At 43.3% G+C, this 19,461-nt stretch overlaps 1 protein-coding gene across 2 annotated transcripts in view; it reads left to right on the top strand.

Annotated features, from left to right (window-relative positions):
- The window catches only part of fgfr2 (fibroblast growth factor receptor 2), a 39,135-nt gene extending 22,144 nt beyond the window's left edge, over window positions 1-16,991 (top strand). The window contains exons 8-18 of one of the 2 annotated variants that reach the window (XM_080507297.1): window positions 455-599; window positions 2,163-2,356; window positions 3,110-3,249; window positions 5,220-5,341; window positions 6,177-6,287; window positions 6,902-7,092; window positions 7,849-7,971; window positions 9,124-9,194; window positions 13,096-13,233; window positions 13,760-13,865; window positions 15,303-16,991. In XM_080507297.1, coding sequence (XP_080363423.1) covers window positions 455-599; window positions 2,163-2,356; window positions 3,110-3,249; window positions 5,220-5,341; window positions 6,177-6,287; window positions 6,902-7,092; window positions 7,849-7,971; window positions 9,124-9,194; window positions 13,096-13,233; window positions 13,760-13,865; window positions 15,303-15,467 — 1,506 coding nt within the window. In that variant the 3' untranslated portion in view covers window positions 15,468-16,991. The remainder of the gene's footprint in view (window positions 1-454; window positions 600-2,162; window positions 2,357-3,109; window positions 3,250-5,219; window positions 5,342-6,176; window positions 6,288-6,901; window positions 7,093-7,848; window positions 7,972-9,123; window positions 9,195-13,095; window positions 13,234-13,759; window positions 13,866-15,302) is intronic. The other variant, XM_080507298.1, reaches the window with a different exon arrangement.
- Window positions 16,992-19,461: the final 2,470 nt, after the last annotated feature.

Genomic DNA, 19,461 nt, shown 5'->3' with positions numbered 1-19,461 from the left:
CGCAACACTGAATCTGTCAGAGCTCGTGTTTGGTATTGTCAATGTTAAACTTGCCAAGCTGTGTCAAGACGGTGTGCGGTGTCGCAGTGCTCTCCATGCTCTCTGTTTGTGCATGTGTCCAGTCAAATGAGTAGACTAGGCTCTGGGATGGGAACCTTATGGTGATGGGATCTGTTTGTTTTTGTTGTGTTTGTGGTATTTTGTCATGTTTTTGTGGCGTACTGGGTTCTATCAGTGTTTCCTTCTCACACTGGGAACATCCTCCAATCTAATATCTTCTCCTTTAGATGAAACCTCAACGGTGGAGACCATCCAGCTGCTCTTATTTCTCTATTGGTGTTGTGGGTCTCATTTTTCTCTCTCTCTCTCTTGCTCTCTCCATCTTTCTACCTTTCTACCACTCGCTCTTTTTTCTCCCCTCCTATTCTGCACTCCTCTTCTTCCCTTCTACCAGACCGCAGGCGTTAACACCACAGATAAGGAGATAGAAGTTCTCCACTTGCCCAATGTAACATTTGAAGATGCTGGGGAGTATACGTGCTTGGCGGGTAATTCTATTGGGATCTCCTATCACACTGCTTGGTTGACGGTGCTTCCAGGTATATACACTTGTATACTGTGTTCCCTTTTCTTTTTTCCACTCTCTGGTCTAAAACTTTTGGATACATGCCATTTAAATGACCTTCATGTAAGGCAAGTCCTCCCTCCGGAGTCTGCAGAGCTCAAACATTAGATTACCATGATAAACCACCACAGTCGACATCTCAGACAATGTAATGCAAAAGCAGATATTCTATAATAGTAGCAGAAAACGGACAGTTTGCGGATGACTTCTAGCTCCCAGGGCAGCTCGAGTGTCTCCAGACTCCAGAAGGCAGGGATCATTTGTCTCCCACCTCTTATTCCTCTCTTCTTTCTCCTTCTTGGTCTTTCAGTGCCACACTTTGATTCTGAGTCTGCATGTCAACCAAATCTCCAGATTTTCTCTGGCCCTTTCCTGGCTCTGATAATTGCCTCCTTTTGAGATCCTTATTTCTCCTTGAAATAAAGATCGAAAGTTAAAGCTCAACCTTTGTGTGACGTTGACATAGCTTTCTCAATTATCAGAGCCAAACCTAAACATTCCTGCACAATGAATGTGAAAAATGCATGTTTATGAACGTCTGGGTGTCCATTTATCAACTCGTTGCAGTACATCTAGTGCATAATTTTGCGAGTGGAAAGATCAGAGACACAAAATATACTGTCAATATATGCATAAGTTCACTTCAACTTATTCAGGTGATCCTTTCTGTCTGACATTGAGTCAGAAGTACACAGGACATGAAATGAGATTGAAAGCTGTCTGAAAACACGTATCAAAGTAAGGCTTCAACAAGATCACAGCACTGTTTTTTCTGTACACAATGCAAAGTAATGATTACAAGAAAGCCATTTCCACTGGGAGTAATATGCCGTATTTATTGCCCTTGATGTGCTCTTTCTGCACCACTGGCGCCTGCGAGGCTGAGACTTCTGTGTGCGTGTCCTGTGGTTTTTTAGACCAGCCGATAAGAAGGCAGGCAGGAGTAACATGTGGCTTCTCCTCCAGCTGGCTGAGAGTTTAGTTGGCCTTGTTTGTGCTCTGTAGGGCTGTGCATTAAGGAACAGGCCATTATCATGAAGCCTACACTCACACATGCACACAGCACACGCGGCCCATTTCCTCAACAGGAAGTCAGGGTCATATACAATTGCCAAGGACACCAGTCTCCCTTGTTTGCCGTCTGAAGTGATATGCGTATTGTTGTATCGCTCGTGGTTGTGTGTTTGTGCTCGCGTGTCTTCGACATCAGCAGAAAATGGAAACATAGGCAGAGCCATGGTTATACCGGCTGCGTCAAGATTCAGAATCGGTTCATGATTTTCAGCCTCTGAATGAGCCAGTGAGATTATTTGTAACAACACATGAGCTGGAAACCTGGGAAAAAGAGAGAGTAGAAGATGCTGCACGATAATTTGTATTTAGTTTTCCTGCCAAGGATGATTACGGTGTGTGTGTGTGTGTGTGTGTGTGTCTGTTTGCCTTTCTGATACCCATGTGTGTCTCTGAAACCGTGCGTGAGAGAAGAGTGATCAGTGAGTGTCTTCTGTCTGATCACCATCTATTCATTTCCCCTCAGCTCTTGAGAAATCCCCAGGACCCCTCTCTCCGGACTACGTGGAGATTGCAATATATTGCGCTGGAGTCTTCCTTATTGCCTGCATGGTGGGCATTGTGGTGGTGTGCCGCATGAGGAACACTGCCAAGAAACCCGACTTCGGTGGCCAACCGGCAGTCCACAAACTGAGCAAGCAAATCCCCCTGCGCCGCCAGGTAACAGAAAGTAGATAAAGAGTTCTAAAGGCATCTAACACCCCTAGAGGACAAAAACGCACACTGCAGACATACTAAAGAAATACAGAACAATGAACTCATTACAGAGGACATAATTTAATAGAATCTATATATGTTAAAGGATGCACGCTTGATACTTAATAAACATAATTACAACCTGGATTTTGTACACAAGATAATAAGTCTCGTCATAATATCCACTTCAGAGGGCTTTTTCTTGTGGTATTGCAAAGAATCTGAGTCATTTTGGAGACATGCATCTCGAGGCGAGTCAGCACTGCTGCTTGAAATTGCAATCAGGTTTTTTGTCTTGTATTTGAGCCACAGTTTTCCCTCAAGGGAAACCAAAAGGTACAAAAAAAGTGTTGGATTACATTCTGCAGAGCAACCGATTCCTGTGTCAAGGTAAGGTTAGGGTGGAGAGAGAAGAGACGCGCCCTGGGGACTGTGCCACAATTGAGTATTTAATGGCTGTACATCAAAATGATTGTTGTTGCTCACTTATCACTCATCTCTGAGACGTAATCTCTGCCCTGGAAACATCATGTTTAAACATATACTTTAAAAACATGAACAAAGTCTTATTATTACGCTGTAATAATTATTAGCATATTTGCCAATTTCAGTAATATAATCACACATCTGCACTTTGTCCCTCTAGTGATGTCTTAGAGCTTTATTTGATCTATGAACCCAGACAGCAATAATCAGCCATTCATTTTTGTCCTTTAGGTGTCGGCAGACTCAAGTTCTTCCATGAACTCAAGCACGCCGCTGGTACGGATCACAACACGGCGAAGCTCTGCACACGATGAGCCAATTCCCGAGTATGACCTTCCAGAGGATCCACGGTGGGAGTTTGCCCGAGACAGGTGAGAGGCCTTTGCTTTTTACGGTCGATTGCTGATCGTTCCTCGTGATCCTATTGTCTCTGTTTTCCTTGAGTTTTGCTAGTTTTAGTGACTCAGAAAGATGTTTTCAGTGTGTTATTTTGTTCTCTTCGTTACGGCAAGGCTTACTATTTTATCGTAAGCAAAATACAGAATTATTCAAATTGGATTAAGCTCCTGCATAAAGCAGTTCAAATGCTGAATTGTTGCTCGGTGCCAATCTTATCTGAAAAGAGTGAGCATAATAATACAGTCTGGATTGAGTACCTGTCTGACAGTATGCTTGACAGCTTTAAGCACTATACCCTCAGACTTTGTCCTGAAATCCCCAAAACAAAAAAGTGCATGTCAGTGATTGAAAGCCAAAATATTCAGCACAGAGCATCTGTCTGATTCTATCTCAGTGAGAAGTTAATCGCTCTAGGTGAGAAGAGTACAGACAATAATGACTAGATTGAATAATCGTTGCGGTGGCTGAGATGAAAGCTTCTGATTCAGCGGTTGGTTCTGTTGTAAAACGACCTGAACTTGGCGCCCAGTCTCTGCCAGCTTCTTCATGACAACAGCTGCTACGTCACACTCTCACTCACCCATACTCAGACACACATTTGCTTCTGTTGGTGAGGAGTGAAGCTGTGGTAATTAGTGGTTGGCACGAGCAGCTTTCATCTGCATGTTTGGACTAAGAGTGTTTGCTCGGTTTCATACCAGAGGAATTAGCACCACTGACGTTTCAGTTAGTCACAGTTACAATGGCCAGTGACAAGCTTCAGGGAGGATTTCAACAGGACAGCAAAGGTTAGAGAAGTTTAATACTCAACTGATGCCTTAAATCTTGACAGAGAAGAGGAAATCCCCAAATGTAAATATGCAGGCCCGTCTTTTGTTGAAATCGCTGTAAATATAAAAGGAAAGATCATAATGCTACACTGTGGCTCATGCCAAATGGTGTCCTGGTGAATTCAATTGATGAATTAACCAATGAGGATGTTTTCTCTAGCCTAAACAAATTTCTGCGTGCCTCTATGTTTGTATCTTTATTCCTCGGCCATCTTCCCAGCGCCTGAGGGATCATGTCGGGATCGCAGAGGGCCGAGGAATGCTAACGTTTGCGGTTTGTGCAAAGGAAAAATAACATTGATTATGTGTGGCTGGACGGACAGAATGGTTACCATTGAGTGTGGCGGGAGCGCGTGGACAGATGGGGGATTGTGTTACTACAGCAAGGCGCTGGCCTCTGGGCTTGGGCTTTGCGTTGTGCAGTGTGAGTGTTTACTTAGCCAGAACACTCGGCCCTGGAGGTGGGGCCAGAAGCCGTCAATCAAGGGAAAAGAACACCAGGATACACTGCGTGGTTCAGAAGCCAACTGGGTGCTGCAGCCCTGATAAATACGTGTGACTATGATAGAGTTTGGACAGTAGATTGGACACCAGTTCTAACAATAACTAAAATGTATCTACATTTCTAGTTGGCATTGCACACAGGCCCACTTGTAGCACAACACAAAGCCAGACTTCCAAATACATGGCTATTGTGTCAGCTAAGCTCAGTGTAATCACTTGTAAAGATTGTATATTGGAACATGCCAAGATGAGGTAAACAGTTTAGAAATGAGTGCTCTCCCTGGGTTTATCAGGTCAATGTCGTTGCCATGTCTGACTGTCTACAGATTGCCCGTGCACAAGCTGCCACCAATAAAGCTCTTAGACAAACACAATCTGATTGACACAGAGGGTTTATTCAGTTAAATTAAAAATTAAAAATTAAAAAAGAAAGGCGAGGGTGGGAAACTGGCTATTTGTCTGGTTTCATTTACTGCCAGTCTCGCACTGTAACCCACATACAGGTCGAATCATTTGAATGATCAGATCAATTTGATGAGTTTCATCTTATATTTCATCAACTAATTAGCTTTCTGTCTGTTTTCTTGTCTTTCTTTTGGTGGCTGTAGGTTGACCCTGGGCAAACCCCTTGGTGAAGGCTGCTTTGGCCAGGTTGTTATGGCAGAGGCATTGGGCATCGATAAGGACAAACCCAAGGACGCTGTAACGGTCGCTGTCAAGATGTTGAAAGGTAAGTTGACTTGATGCTGCACAGTCAGAGCTTGGATAGATTCTGGACTCTGGATTCTGATTGGTACTCCCACTGCTGACATAAGATGCTACCTTATTGCTGGGGACCTTCTATGGGTGATTTAAGCTCTGAAGGTTCAGTAAAGGTGCAAGGTGAAGCCCGGGGCCGTCATCATTATTTGTTATTGGTGGTTGCTGAGTGACGGCTGGAGGGAGGTTGTTCTGTAGGTGAGGGTTAGGGGCGGTCACATACCTGACCCCAGAGGAGCAGCTGGCAAGAGCTCAATCAGCACCACACAAAGAGGCAAGTCACGCTAGCAGCTCCTCAGTGATTAATGAAAGCAGCAGGGTTGGGAAGGGGGCACTGTGTTGGCTTGGGCTTGCGGGGATACTGTTAGATCAGGTACAGCAGCATGCTATGGGACCCGCCTTAACAATGGAAAGCTGCCCTTTAGAATGACTCCAGATATGGTAATGGTGCCCAGGAATGCAGGCAATGACTATCTGGATACCTTTTTACATTTACTGGCTCAATCAAGCCCACAACAAAAGGAGCCTATGCAGGAGATAATGAATCCCGATTGAACGTCTTTAATTTCTCCTCCTCCCTCCCCCAATACTGAAAGGATACCTCTGTGGTCTCTGCAAGGAGCTTCCATAGCTGCTGTAACTTTAGCCTACATTGTCTGTCAGCCGCACTTAATCAGAAGCACCGAAAAAACAAGGTGTTGTCTGGCAGGGCAGCCCGAGACTGAGGAGTCAGAGGGTTAACGGAGCGACAGGATTTGTTTTGCTGACCTTTCCCTGACAACCTTTTTATCTTCTTCTGTTGTTAGATGACGCCACAGAGAAAGACCTGTCTGACCTGGTGTCAGAGATGGAAATGATGAAGATGATCGGCAAACATAAGAACATCATTAACCTCTTGGGGGCCTGCACTCAAGACGGTGAGCTGAACTGGAATACGTAAAGGTTTTTTTTTAGGGGATGCATAAAAACATTATCCAAACACTATCTTTCAGTGCTTTCAAGTTGCCGTAGTGCCAGTGTGATCTGCCTTGGCTAATACACTGTATATGTAATGAAGTTGCTGCATGTTTCAACAAATTCATAAAATGTGTCATCAGACCACATCAAACAAGCAATTTTATCATGAAGGTAACTCACAGACATTTGGGTGTGGCATCAAAAGGATGAATTTGAATGTCATGTCAGTTGCACGTCACAGAAAGTCCCTTTTTGTCCTGAAGACCTTTCAAAATCTTTTTGATGGTATGCATTTGGAAAATGATTCATGAAAAACAAGAACTACTTGCATTTTGCCCCCTTGTCACATGAATACAATAAGCTAGTCTCATAGGAAGATTTGTTTTAGACCATGGAGTTGCTTGGAGGGTGTTTCTAGCAGAAGCTACCTCATGTTTCTTTTAAGCAATATTCTTGCAGGTGGTTTAAAGTTTTTTCTGTATTTCAAAAGAAAATCCCAATAAATTTGTGACTTTGTTTCAAAGAGAATCATTCATGACAGAGTTTATATTCTAATTTGCATTTTTCTGTGCAGGCCCACTTTATGTAATAGTGGAGTACGCCTCCAAAGGCAACCTGAGGGAGTACCTCCGAGCCCGGCGGCCACCTGGCATGGAGTACTCATACGACATCGCCCGAGTCTCGGATGAACAGCTCACCTTTAAAGATCTGGTCTCCTGTACTTATCAGGTGGCAAGGGGCATGGAGTACCTAGCATCCCAGAAGGTAAGAAGTGGGAGATGCACACAAAATGTCCTGTTCGTCCATCAGCCTCCCTCCTCCTACACTGATCCGTGCCAGTGAACACACACATAGGGTTTTGATGTGCTGTATCCAGGAAGATTTTATGCAGGAAGCTTGTTTGTGTGTCATTGTGGGAATATTGTCTCCTAAAAACACTAGCCAAACCCCCTGCCCAATCCCCGTATTGTCTCCCATTCCATGACAAAAGCCCCTCTGTGTAGAGGAATTGCAAAGTTTTCACAATAGCAGTGCAGCCATGTTGGCTGAACGCAGCCTCACGCTCCCTCTCACTGTTGGAATGTGACAGAGCATACTGTCTCACACACACACACACACACACATGCACACACACACGCACCCAGGCATGCACACACACGCGCGCGCGCAAGTTCGTGCGCACACACTCGCACTCACACGGTGACGGCACACAGTCACGACTTCAACCATATATGTAGCAAAGTATGTGAAGAATCTTTACTTATCCAGACATGTTCGTGTCGGTCTACTCAGTGTGGCGTCATGTTATTCAGTCAAAGTGCTACCTCTGTGTGGGAGATTTCTGGGTGATTACATGCACCACAAACATTTTAATACCATTCCAAATTCTGTATACACCTGTTTCAGATCTCATTTATTGATGCAGTGTGGTAACTCTTGTTCTTCTGTTTTCTTTTCCCACCCTGTGACCTCCCACATTCCCCCCCTTCCCCCTTCTGTTTTGTCACTCTCTCATCACAGTGTATACACAGAGACCTGGCAGCCAGGAACGTCCTGGTCACAGAGAGCAACGTCATGAAGATTGCTGACTTTGGATTGGCCAGGGATGTCCATAACATCGACTACTATAAAAAGACCACCAATGTAAGTCATTGAGGGGATGTGCACTCCAACTGCATGGAGTCTTATAGAGAGCTTAGCTCCGGGATTAAACCATGCTTTTTTCCTCTTTTCTCAAATTCTCTCCATACTCTCATCTTTTTGGTTGTGTGCTGGTGTCTTGGCAGAAGCTGCAGGTTCCCAGGCAGCCTGTGAATGTGGTTCTTCTGGAGGCTCTGTCTTGTTTACCCCCTCGGTCTCTTGTTCTTTTCGTTTCATCGACACTCACACAATCGACCCAAAAGAGAGACAGCGGGGAGAGAAGGAGAGTGAGAGAGAGGGGAGCAGCTTAGACATAATTGACATCTCCACAGTGGCCCAGTGGTGTCTTTCTTTCCCACCACAGAGCAGCATTTGCCTGCACATCCTCATTTAATATGCATGATTGCCTTTTCATCACATGCACAACCATGCTGAGAACCAACTGACAACTACAACAATACAGTATTGGATGATGCTGATTATGGTCATGATGAGGACAATGACAGCCGTGACTGCAATGAGCACTCATTTTAAAGCAGTACAAGCACATTATTAACTACTGTATATTTTCCCTGCGTCTGATAAAACTTTTCATCTTTATATGACAATATACTATACATATTATTTGGGTGATAACATTGTATTGATAACGGATAGGTCATGAGAAAAATGTCTTTTCCTATCAAACATTTAGCTGGCTGCTGAAGTGAATATTTCTCTTTATTTCCGAATTGTTTTTTTTCCCATTTAATTAATTAATTCATTTTCGAAAGAGATTATTATTTTTTATTTTTTTTATACAAGCCACAATGCAAACGTCAACCAAGGTCATCTTGTCAACTCTGCTTAGTTTCTCAGCCGGTGTTTTAATGGTACACAGAGATAAACTCTTTCCTTTATCTGTGACCCTGTTTATCAGCTCTATTGCCTTAACAATGTAAATGTTCCTCTGGGAAATCCTCCAACCAGACAGACGTTCCTTTGGTGTTTCGTTCCTCAGGCTACTTTCCCGTATCAGCTTTTATTCGGGAGTAATGAGATCTCCCAGCAGTAACTGATTTCAAACCTGCTGATGAAGCCAGAAATTAAAGAGTTCGGGGTTTCATGCAGAGATTTTCTTTGACCTCTCACCTTGTTCCCATCTTGTGTCTGCAGGGTCGTCTCCCAGTAAAATGGATGGCTCCAGAGGCGCTGTTTGACCGGGTCTACACACACCAGAGTGATGTGTAAGTGCATTATGTGTCGTCGTCGTCCCCCCCCCCCCCCCCCCCCCCCCGCGCCACACAACCAAAACATGCACAAACCACATAGAATAATGTCCATGTTCCTGAGCATGATGTTACCAAGCATTCAGATCGCATCATCTACAGTACAAAATGATGTTAAAGATTCACTTTTGGAGAAAATCTTTAGTCTTGAGCACATATTGGATGAGTCAAGGTGAAGTAGGAAAATGTCCTCTTTATGGATAAACTGGCTTGTATTGACATTGCTCACATTAATGGCATAGGTGCCTTGCACAACTTTGACTGCATCATTAATGCAAATCAATATTTATACACTGCAGAGCAACATAAGTCGCCACCGAGACCTGTGGTTTCCAAACTTTGATCACAGACACATAGGAGGCCTGAGGCTTTGCCTCCACAGAGGCTGTAAAAATTGTATTTCTACATGGAACCTGGAGACTGTCTATTACATTTGATCAGAAGTTTCCTGCTTTTGTTTAGGTTTATCAGAGGTGCGTCTATTAGCATTGGGTTCACTGTAATGTTTTGGCAAATCAAAGATGAGAGAGAGAGAGAGAGAGAGAGAGAGAGGAGAGAGAGAGAGAGAGAGAGAGAGAGAGAGAGAGAGAGAGCATCTGCCGCCAATCCAGTGTGGTTCATGGAAAAAGTAGGACTGTGAACCACTGATGTACCACATCCTTTTCAGGAAAGAGCAACACATTGGCAACCCATTTTCTCCTCTCATCACAATAATGTGGTTCCATAATATTCAGGCTGGGTGCTAAACCTGCCTGCAGTCCAGACCCGTCACTTGAAACCATGACAATTGTGAGACACATGTTTCCTCAAAAAATAAGAGAAAACAAAGTATAACTTTTTTTATGAGAAGAAGAAAACATTTAACTTTCCATTTATTTTTCTCCTTATAAAAGTTAGCTGTCTGAGCTTCCAAAAGTGTTGTTAAGACAAATACTGATTAAACACAATGATAAACATGCCTCTGTCCCATTTTTTCTGAGGTATACCGCAAATTCAACTTGGCTTTAAATTACATAAAATAAATCACTTGTTTTCTTAACATCTGTGGGATGAGAATTATATAAAAAGATATTCATTCAGTAGTGCTTAATCCCCTTGTTAGAGTATTCCAGGGTTGTTGCTGCTGTTCCTTGTAGCCTGCAGCCACATTAAAACACTTGTTTTTCACAAATGTAGGAGGAGGGGGTGGGTGCAGTTTATGTAGTCCGGTCTTGGTGGGTGTTAGCTGGTGTATGACTGGCTACTTGGGGCTAGTGCCGGCCGGTTTGTGGCAAAAGTGAGGATTTCACGCTAGACTTGGAGCCAATGCTGTGTTACTAATCTGACTGGCTTCAAAGGAGCAAGGAGCAAGGAGCATGGAGCCCACCAGCACCTCCTCACCGCTCCCTTCCTCCTCCAATTCACCCCTTCGCTCCTCCCTAACCCGTCTGGCTCAGAAGCCCCCCCCCCCAATCTTCTTTTCAGGGCCTCTACACTCATCTGAATTCTGTGATGGTCAGCGCAGGCCTCATCCTCCCTACACCCACTCATCCTCTCCTCACTCTCCTCTCCTCATTCAGTAGCACTTTGAACATGTGGCTCATCGTTTTGGAGTGAGTCCATGATCAAAATAACCCACTCCCACCCCTACTCCCACCTCTTCCCACCGCCTTCCACCCAGCATTCTTATTTTCATTCATCTGGCATGTGAATTGCTGACCCGTCTCTGTCTCTCTTTTTAAGATCAAGAGTACTCATTCTAAAAACAGAACAAAGGGAGTGCGTCCCTCTCCTTTTGCTGCTTGAGTCTTATATGTTCTGACAGCGTTGTTTGAAGTTTCTGCTCCAGACACTGGCGTCAGAAAGTGTATGTGGCAATTAGATAAATGCCTTGCATGCTGACCCCTGAGAGAGGGGGATTTTGTTTGTGTGTCTGCGTGTGTGTTTGAGTTATGCACTGGTAGCACGGGGAACGCAGCACGCTCGTGCAGTCAAACATTTGGATAGAGAATATCGTTTCCATTCATGCTTCTGTGAAGTTGTTTGTGTGTGTATGCATGCATGATGCCCTTCATGTCTCACAGTAAAGCTCTAATCAATAGTGCGTTGCGGGGTGGGGCTGGAGGCATGAAGTGGCTGCTGCAGTACTCTCTATCAGCTCACCGCTAATTACGATTCATCACTCACTTTTAGTAATTGGCATTTTCACATAGCACATGAAGGCACTGGGGGAGGAGAGGTGGAGGCGGGGAGGGTCCTGTGCTCAAAAATCTCCACCAGCACAGGCAATCTATACATGACATCAGATTAAATGAATACATGAATTCCAATGAAAGTCGTCCGTTGCTGTTTTGACAAATGGGCTCACGGGACTCAGCTCTGTGTGCTGCAGGTACAAGTAAAGAGTGAGCGAGAGAGGGAGAGAGAGAGCGAGAGAGGAAGATCAGAGCCTGGCTGAGTTCTACCTCTTGTCCTAGAAAGCTTTAATCTTCATATTTACTCACTGATTTATGTCAGTGTATTGACTGGTTTTCCGACATTTATATTCATGTTGCTTTCAGTCAATCATCATAAATTTCACCAACATGCTGCACAACCTAACGGCATGAGGTATGAATGTAATGAGATAGGAATGACCACAGTGTCTGATCCTTGCTCATATAGGCATTTACTGATTGGTTTCTTTAACCCATGAAGTCCCGAGGCCCAAAACAATTGAGTATATCTTCAAATTAATATTTCCAATGTAACTGTGTTTCCCTCGTGGTTGCAACATGTTTTGACTTCTGTCCAGGTATATTGATACAGATCATAATGCTTTAAAACAATCAGGATCCAAAGAGAAAACTAAGTATATGATCTTCTGGTTCTTAGCGGGTTAAATATAGTTCCTGAATCTGTGTGAGCCGGACTCCAAACAGATTCTTTGTGACCCTGAGCATGCTGGAGTGTGTGTGTGTGTGCGTGTGTGCGTGCGTGCGTGCGTGCGTGCGTGCGTGTGTGTGTGTGTGCGTGCGTGTGTGTGTGTGCATGCGTGTGTGTGTGTGTGTTTGTTTATTTGTTCTGTCACTGCTGGATACAGGTGGACACAAACTCGCGCGGTCTGACAGGTTAACAAGTGTTGAGAGGTGTTTTCAAAGAGTGACACAGAGAGGAGAGCTGAGTGTGTCAACAATTGCAGAGATACAAGGCAGTGACACGGGCATAACCTGGCTGGCTGGTTGTGTAAACAGATGGCAAAAGCTGATAAATGGTCGACCTGCTCGTCCCTGTGCGCTTGCTTGGCCCGACCAATACGGTCAGCCTGTGGTTGACCCTGAATGCATGTATCCAGTATGTTTGTAAACGGGTGTGCCTGTTATAATACACTGTTTGTGTACCCGTGCCACAGTGATTCACGTGAGTCACAAACACACACTCGTAGCAGGATGATGAAATCAGCAGAGTGGAATTGTCGATATTTAACAACCGCTGCGATGAGGAAGTGGTTAATATTTAATCGCTTGCCATTTCTGGACTTCTCTGCTTTCTCTTTTGTCTACTGTGAGTGGTCCAGTGTTTGTTTTGGTGTGGTGTGACCAGACAATGCTACTCTGTGTGACGGGCCAGTCGGGCACAAAAGCCATCATTGAAATCAAGACCAGAGTAGCACTGGCAGCGGGTTCGCACCACAAGTCACTGGACAGCAGAAAGAAGGCATTGACACCACCGCAGTCACATTGTGGTCATGTTTTCTAACTTGAACCCCAATGACTCTGTGTAAATGATCTGCACTATGAAGCATCAGACCAGATCTTATTTGCTTTTGAATCGGCTCATGGATAAAATATTGGTGTCTCATCAAAACTGACTTCATGCATTTCTGTTTTTCCCACACCAGCTGGTCATTTGGGGTGCTGATGTGGGAGATCTTCACCCTCGGGGGCTCACCCTACCCTGGCATTCCTGTTGAAGAGCTCTTCAAGCTGCTCAAAGAGGGTCATCGCATGGACAAGCCAGGCAACTGCACCAACGAGTTGTAAGTGCTGCTATTTTTCTCTTCTCAAATTGAAGGAACCATCTTGAATACACACCAGTGCTCACACTGAGCTCAATACCACGTACGTCTTCATCAGATCCATGACTGTTCTGTGTCCACTCTATCTGTGACTGTCGGCTATCGGTGCCCTTGTTCACAACAAGACCTCTGCAGCAGCGAACAATAGCTGATTTCTTCTTCTAGACAGACTGAAAAGGAGAGCATGACCTGCTCATATCATTGTATTTTAAAGATCCAAATCACTCAGAAGCATGTTTGTGATCAGAAATGGGCCATCAAAATCCAAGAAAATAGCATGAATCCAGCAAACTTTTGCTGTTTTGATTTATTCTTTTGATATGGAGACTCAGCTGGCAAATTTTGAAACTTGGCAATAGGAAAGATAAGGAGTAACACAGATTGAGCTTGGACATGGTGCCAGCAACACTTCTCCAAATTACACTGCCATCCATTTGTCATCCCCTCCTCTATTTGAGTAAACTGACAGTCAATCACTCTTTCCCAGGTACATGATGATGAAAGACTGTTGGCATGCCATCTCGTCCCAGAGGCCCACATTCAAGCAGCTAGTAGAAGATCTGGATCGGATCCTCACCCTGAGCACCAATGAGGTGAGCGCAGCTCTATGACTCCTGCCTAACTCTTGTTCACACACATTGTTGCTCATTAACATTTCAGGAGACAGGGTGGTCAGAATTCATTCTACACAAACCCATCCTGGCAGAAAAAAAAGCCTAGCCATGTATAACAATAAAACCAAATAATGTGATACGTGCATGTTTCTCTATGCCAAACTCAATCATGCTCTTGCCAGTGCATGCAGGGTTCAGTAGAATCCTGCTAAAAGCTTTTGGAGCATTAGCAGTCACGTTGCTGACACAAGGCCTAAACGATGACCCAAAAAAAAAAAATGTCTGGATGATTTGATCCAGACCCAACCAAGTCGCCACGGCCCAGCGAAGTTGCCCAATCATCACATCCATGCCTCGCTCCCTATAATGGCCAGGGTTTCTTTCCATTCCCCTTTCTGTCTTGAGTGATATCCGTGTGCCGACCTGAAAAGAGGCCGTCGATGGAAAGCTGTCAAGACTCGTCTACTCTGGGGCTGGAACTTCATGAATTTATGCCAGAAAAGCCCAACTTTTGAGCTTGAACTTTTGAAATGTAATAAAGCGCCTTTTCTTGCCTTTTTTCTCCCACTTTTTGGCTCCCCCTCCCTTCACTCTTACCCCAAACCGCTGGCAGATGTGGAGATCTTTAGTAATATGAGCCTTTTTGTGTTGAGCTGGGAAAATGGAAGCCAGCGCTCATTTTCTACAAAACCCCAAGAACTCTTCCTAGTCCCAATAACAGCCATGAAAGACAAGCAGAAAGGGGGGAAAAAAGAGCGCCACAGCCAACGTGAAAAAATCAGGGTAATTTTGCAATGCGGTACTGACTGAAAAATTAATTGCAGGATGAGGTTTTCATCTTCCAAACGTTTCATTTTTGAGGGGAGGTTAGCCCTCTTCTGTCAACTTCTCGTTTATAATCCGTTTTCAATGTTTATGTGAAAAGATCACCAGATCTGTGAGGACAAAAGCAGAAGCGTGCTTTTGACACCAATGAGCTACATTTTTACCCAGGTTTCCTGTCTTAATGTATTGTCTTCTTTTCATTAAAGTCACAAACATTTCATAGCCATTTAGCAGCACATCCAAAAGTAGACAGATCGACTCTGCCATCTCACAGCCAGCAGTCCAACATTCAATTCACGACCTATTATTCCTGTAAATATTATCATACAGTATCCAGTTTAAGATTATTTTCTCTGTTCCATCTCATAAATCCTACCAGGGTGATTTGGTATGGTTTAGATAAATATCATAATGAAGGTGATACTCTTCTCCACATCTCGCAGCTTCTTCTGGAAAGTCCCCTGTCTTGTTGACTGGGTTTCAGTGCTAAATTTATGTCCGCCTCTCAGTTCTTCCAAGCATTCTTGTCTTTTGTTTGAGTGTAAATTATCTCACGCAAGTACACTCCCATTCCTCTGTCTGTTTCCACAGGAGTATCTGGACTTGTGCGCCCCTGCAGAGCAGTATTCCCCCAGCTTCCCGGACACTCGTAGCTCCTGCTCCTCCGGTGACGACTCTGTGTTTTCTCACGACCCCTTACCAGATGAGCCGTGCCTCCCCAAGTACCAGCACATCAACGGAAACGTCAAAACATGAGCCCCCTCAGCAGCCCCGACTTGCCCCCCCCCCATGTCCCCCGAAACACGCAAAGCACAGACACCTTGGATGCAATCCCCCCAAACCTCCTGCCTCCCCCATCGCCCTCCCTGGTTCCTGGAGGACTAACGGACCCAGGAGGAACTGGGTCGTGGCAGCGCTGCTTTCACACTTTCATACTGCCACACACTCACGAGAGGTCTTAAAAGAGTGAACCCCACGGAGGCTATTTTGTACTGACTGAATGAACTGATCCTCTCCTGGGACCCTCCTCTTCCTCATCTTTCTCCCTCATATAAACACATTTTCGTTCTCATGTTTGTACCCAAAGTTTCTTTTGTTGGCAATCGACGTTACTTGTTTGGCGATCTGATTCCAGTGGCTGGCATTCCAAGACTGTTATTCGCTCCTGGAGGAATGTATGGACTGATGTGAACTGAAAAACAAGGGATGAGAAGAAGACGATGAATAGGAAATAGACTGAGAGACAGAGCTCCAACTAACAAAGCAGGAGGGGAACAAATATTAAAAAGTCTCTCTTGTTTATTTTTTAATATTGATGCATTTCTTTTTCAGTTCTCTTGATAAACTTTCCCAATTATTCTGGAGAAAAAAACACAGTATAATGTATAGTGCTGGTTATATTTGTAAATATATTCAAATATGTATAAAAATATATTATATATATTTACAATGAAATATTTTTTGTATGGACTCAGAAATAGCCTTGACCACCCCACCCCAACACCTTTTTATTTTTGAGTTTGAAGCAGGTACGCTAACAGGTTATGTGTCCTATATTTCTTTCTCTCTCTCTCTCTCTCTCTCTCTCACACACACACACACACACACACACACACACACACACACACACACACACACACACACACACACACACGCCCATCTTATGCTCATTCAGTAACACAGTTGAGTATTGGCTTTCAGGGACTGAGGTAGCATGTTAATTTATTGACTTACTTTTTTTTTAATGATTCAAGAATAAGAAAAACAAACAAATATGGCAGAAATGATGACAATAATGATGCTGATAATACATGAATAATCCATTAAATGTACGGTAATTTAAAATGATCTTTCAAAAGTAACAGAAAAAAATATTTTTAGTGAGTTTGAAAGATCCAGGTTTTGTAAGTTTTATATATGAATGTGAATATTAAGTTAAATTTAAAAAAAAAACTGTACATTTTATAGTCAGCTAATCCCTTTTGTATGTAGATGTTGATGGCATTTCTATCCAGTCTTTCTTAGCTTTGCTTAGGAAATGAGATTGATTTCTGGATATTTATATAATATTGAAAGAAATAAGATTTTGGAGGTGCCTACTAGCAATTCACTCCCTCTTTTAGATTAAATAGAGACTCCAAATTTACTTGACAGAATTTAAAAGCTGAAAGACAAAGTATTAAATCATTCAAGTGTTTTTTTTTTTTACTGGACCAACTTTAAGATGATGTTTTGCAAGTGTTCATGCCACATTTGCGAAATAAATGATGGAACAATGAAGCTCTGTCCTGGTTGCTGTTTTTACTGAATGTTCACGTTGCTTTTATCCTGGGGGTTTTCATATTAGTAGAGTAACTAGCACACTGTGTTTTATTTTTTCAAAGAGCAGTGTGTAATCATTAAACTGCACATTTCTCAATGCTAGATTTCTTTTGCTTTGTATCTGATGTGGGTGGAAATAATTCAGCTGTCACTTCTGTGGTTTGATTCTTTGCTTATTGTGCAAGAAAAGGGATTTTCCACCATGTTTGCAATTAATTCAGAGAAACTGGACAAGTGTGCTGAAAGTTGCTGTTTACGTTGGTGTTTTAAGTTCAGTTTCTGACTGAAGTGGTGCAGTTTTATATAAAAGTTAACCCTAAGATGTCAAGATGTAAACTCAGCCTCATCTTCAGTGAAATTGGCCAATTTAATTCAAACTGTTTTGCAGTAGTAAAAGCAATTGCAATAATGAACAGGGATTTCATCATTGCCATGACAGTGTGCCTCTGTGTCGCTATCAGTTTGGCTTTGATAAACCTGTTTGTGTCAGTCTTCCAATAGTTCTGATGAGCTGATTGATTTCTTGTTATTTCTTATCAGAACTGATCTAATGCAACAGTGATTGAGTCACATGATCCATTGTAAGTTGATCAAGACTGATCTGTCAGTAAGCAGGATTGATACTGTCTGTCCATAAGCATGGTTCTACATAGTGATCATATACCAGCATGCTCCACTGACTTCTCCAGGAAGACTTTTATCTTGAAGTCAGCTGGTCCACTGACAGCACACGTAAAGTAAATAAGGGAGCGATGTCAATCATTTAAACAACTTTTATTCCCCCACAGGTTATGAGTAGAAAAAAATAGCAAAAAGAACTTTTCTCAAATGTCAGACTACTTTTCCTCCTATAGCATACAAAATAGTATAAACATAGAATTTTCATGGGAATCGGACGATTACTTTCAAACCATTTCAGTCCAAACCACAAGGTTTTGAGGAAAAGTGAGACACTAACTGTATATTATATTGTTGCCATGTTGTGTTACTAAAAGCAAAGCTGACAATATCATCCTAAAAGCTAATTTTGTCAAATACAACTGAAACACTAAATGAACATGAACAAATAATAATTTGTAAGTGATAATAAAGGTTTTCTTCAAGATAACCATCTTTTACCAAGTTCCAACTTGTTCTGAACATATACACACACGCACGCACGCACGCACGCACGCACGCACGCACGCACGCACGCACGCACACACGCACGCACACACACACACACACACACACACACACACACACACACACACACACACACACACACACACACACACACACACACACACACACACACAGAGTTTCAAGTTGTCCTGCAGCAAACGTGTCCCCTCATGTCTCCGGATCCTGTAAAAGGGCTTGGAGGGAAAAGTCAGTCAGAAAGCATTCCTCTTTTTCCATAGAATAAGTGAGAAGAAAGCAGCCTCAGAAGGCTGGAGGGGGGGAAAGGAAAGAGAGAGTGGCAGGATCAACCACAGCAATATACACCCTCATTAAAGGGGCAGAGAGGAGAGAAAGGCAGCCGGATATCCACACCGGCTTTTGCGAACTTTTATCAGAATGACTGTCTATTGTGCTGTAGGCTGATGGCACCCACACAGGCGGGCCGGGGGCAGGGAGGGGTGAGCTCCATGGACACCAAACAGAGAATTAGATTGTTCCCTCTCAACAAAATGCCCACTGAGATATCACTGCATTTACATGAAGCAAATACATCTTGTTTGACTATTTATGAAGCATATCCCATCAGGGATACATAACCCAAACTGATAAAGTAATGTCAGTAATGTCAGTCCAAATAAGCAGTTGTGTTGTTGGATACAACACTGATTGTGATGGCATCTAACAAATTATGATCAGAAATCACTCTGTACAGCTTCTGTAAATGTGATTTATAGCGCTTATTTAGATCCTAAACATTTATAGAGATACTGTAAGAGATAATGCACAAGCAGTGTTAATCTCTTTATTATTCAATTTGTTTTATAAGCTGCAGTTGTTTTGTGTGGTAAAAGTGCCCCAAGGACCCTTGGAGTAGTGATACTTTCTTGCCCTCCGCCAATAAACACGACCCTCCGCACTCAGTCAAAGCCCCAAATGAGTTTTTCATTTCGAGGGCTTTTGCTGCCTAATGCCCTGAAGATTAACCCAGTGACCCTCAAATATTAGCTTTGAATGACTTAAGGAAAAAGGGCAATTGCTGGAGGGCACAAGGGGACCACTGAAAATATTGATTTCTAAGTGACAGAGAAATACCAATGTTCTTTAAATAAAATTTGTATGGGACACGTCACTGGGTATCGAAAAGAGATTGAGGTCATCTGGCAGCGTGACAGCTTTTCCTCCTTTACTTCCTCATCTTCATCTGAGTCCCTCATCCCAGCCCTGTTCTCGTTCGCCTTGCCATCTGGTGGGGTCTGGTGTGTTT

Source organism: Blennius ocellaris (genome assembly GCF_963422515.1).
Source record: "Blennius ocellaris genome assembly, chromosome: 13".
NCBI classification, from domain to species: Eukaryota; Metazoa; Chordata; class Actinopteri; order Blenniiformes; family Blenniidae; genus Blennius; species Blennius ocellaris.
Note: the sequence above shows the minus strand (reverse complement) of the source record. Positions and strands in the feature narration are given on the sequence as shown.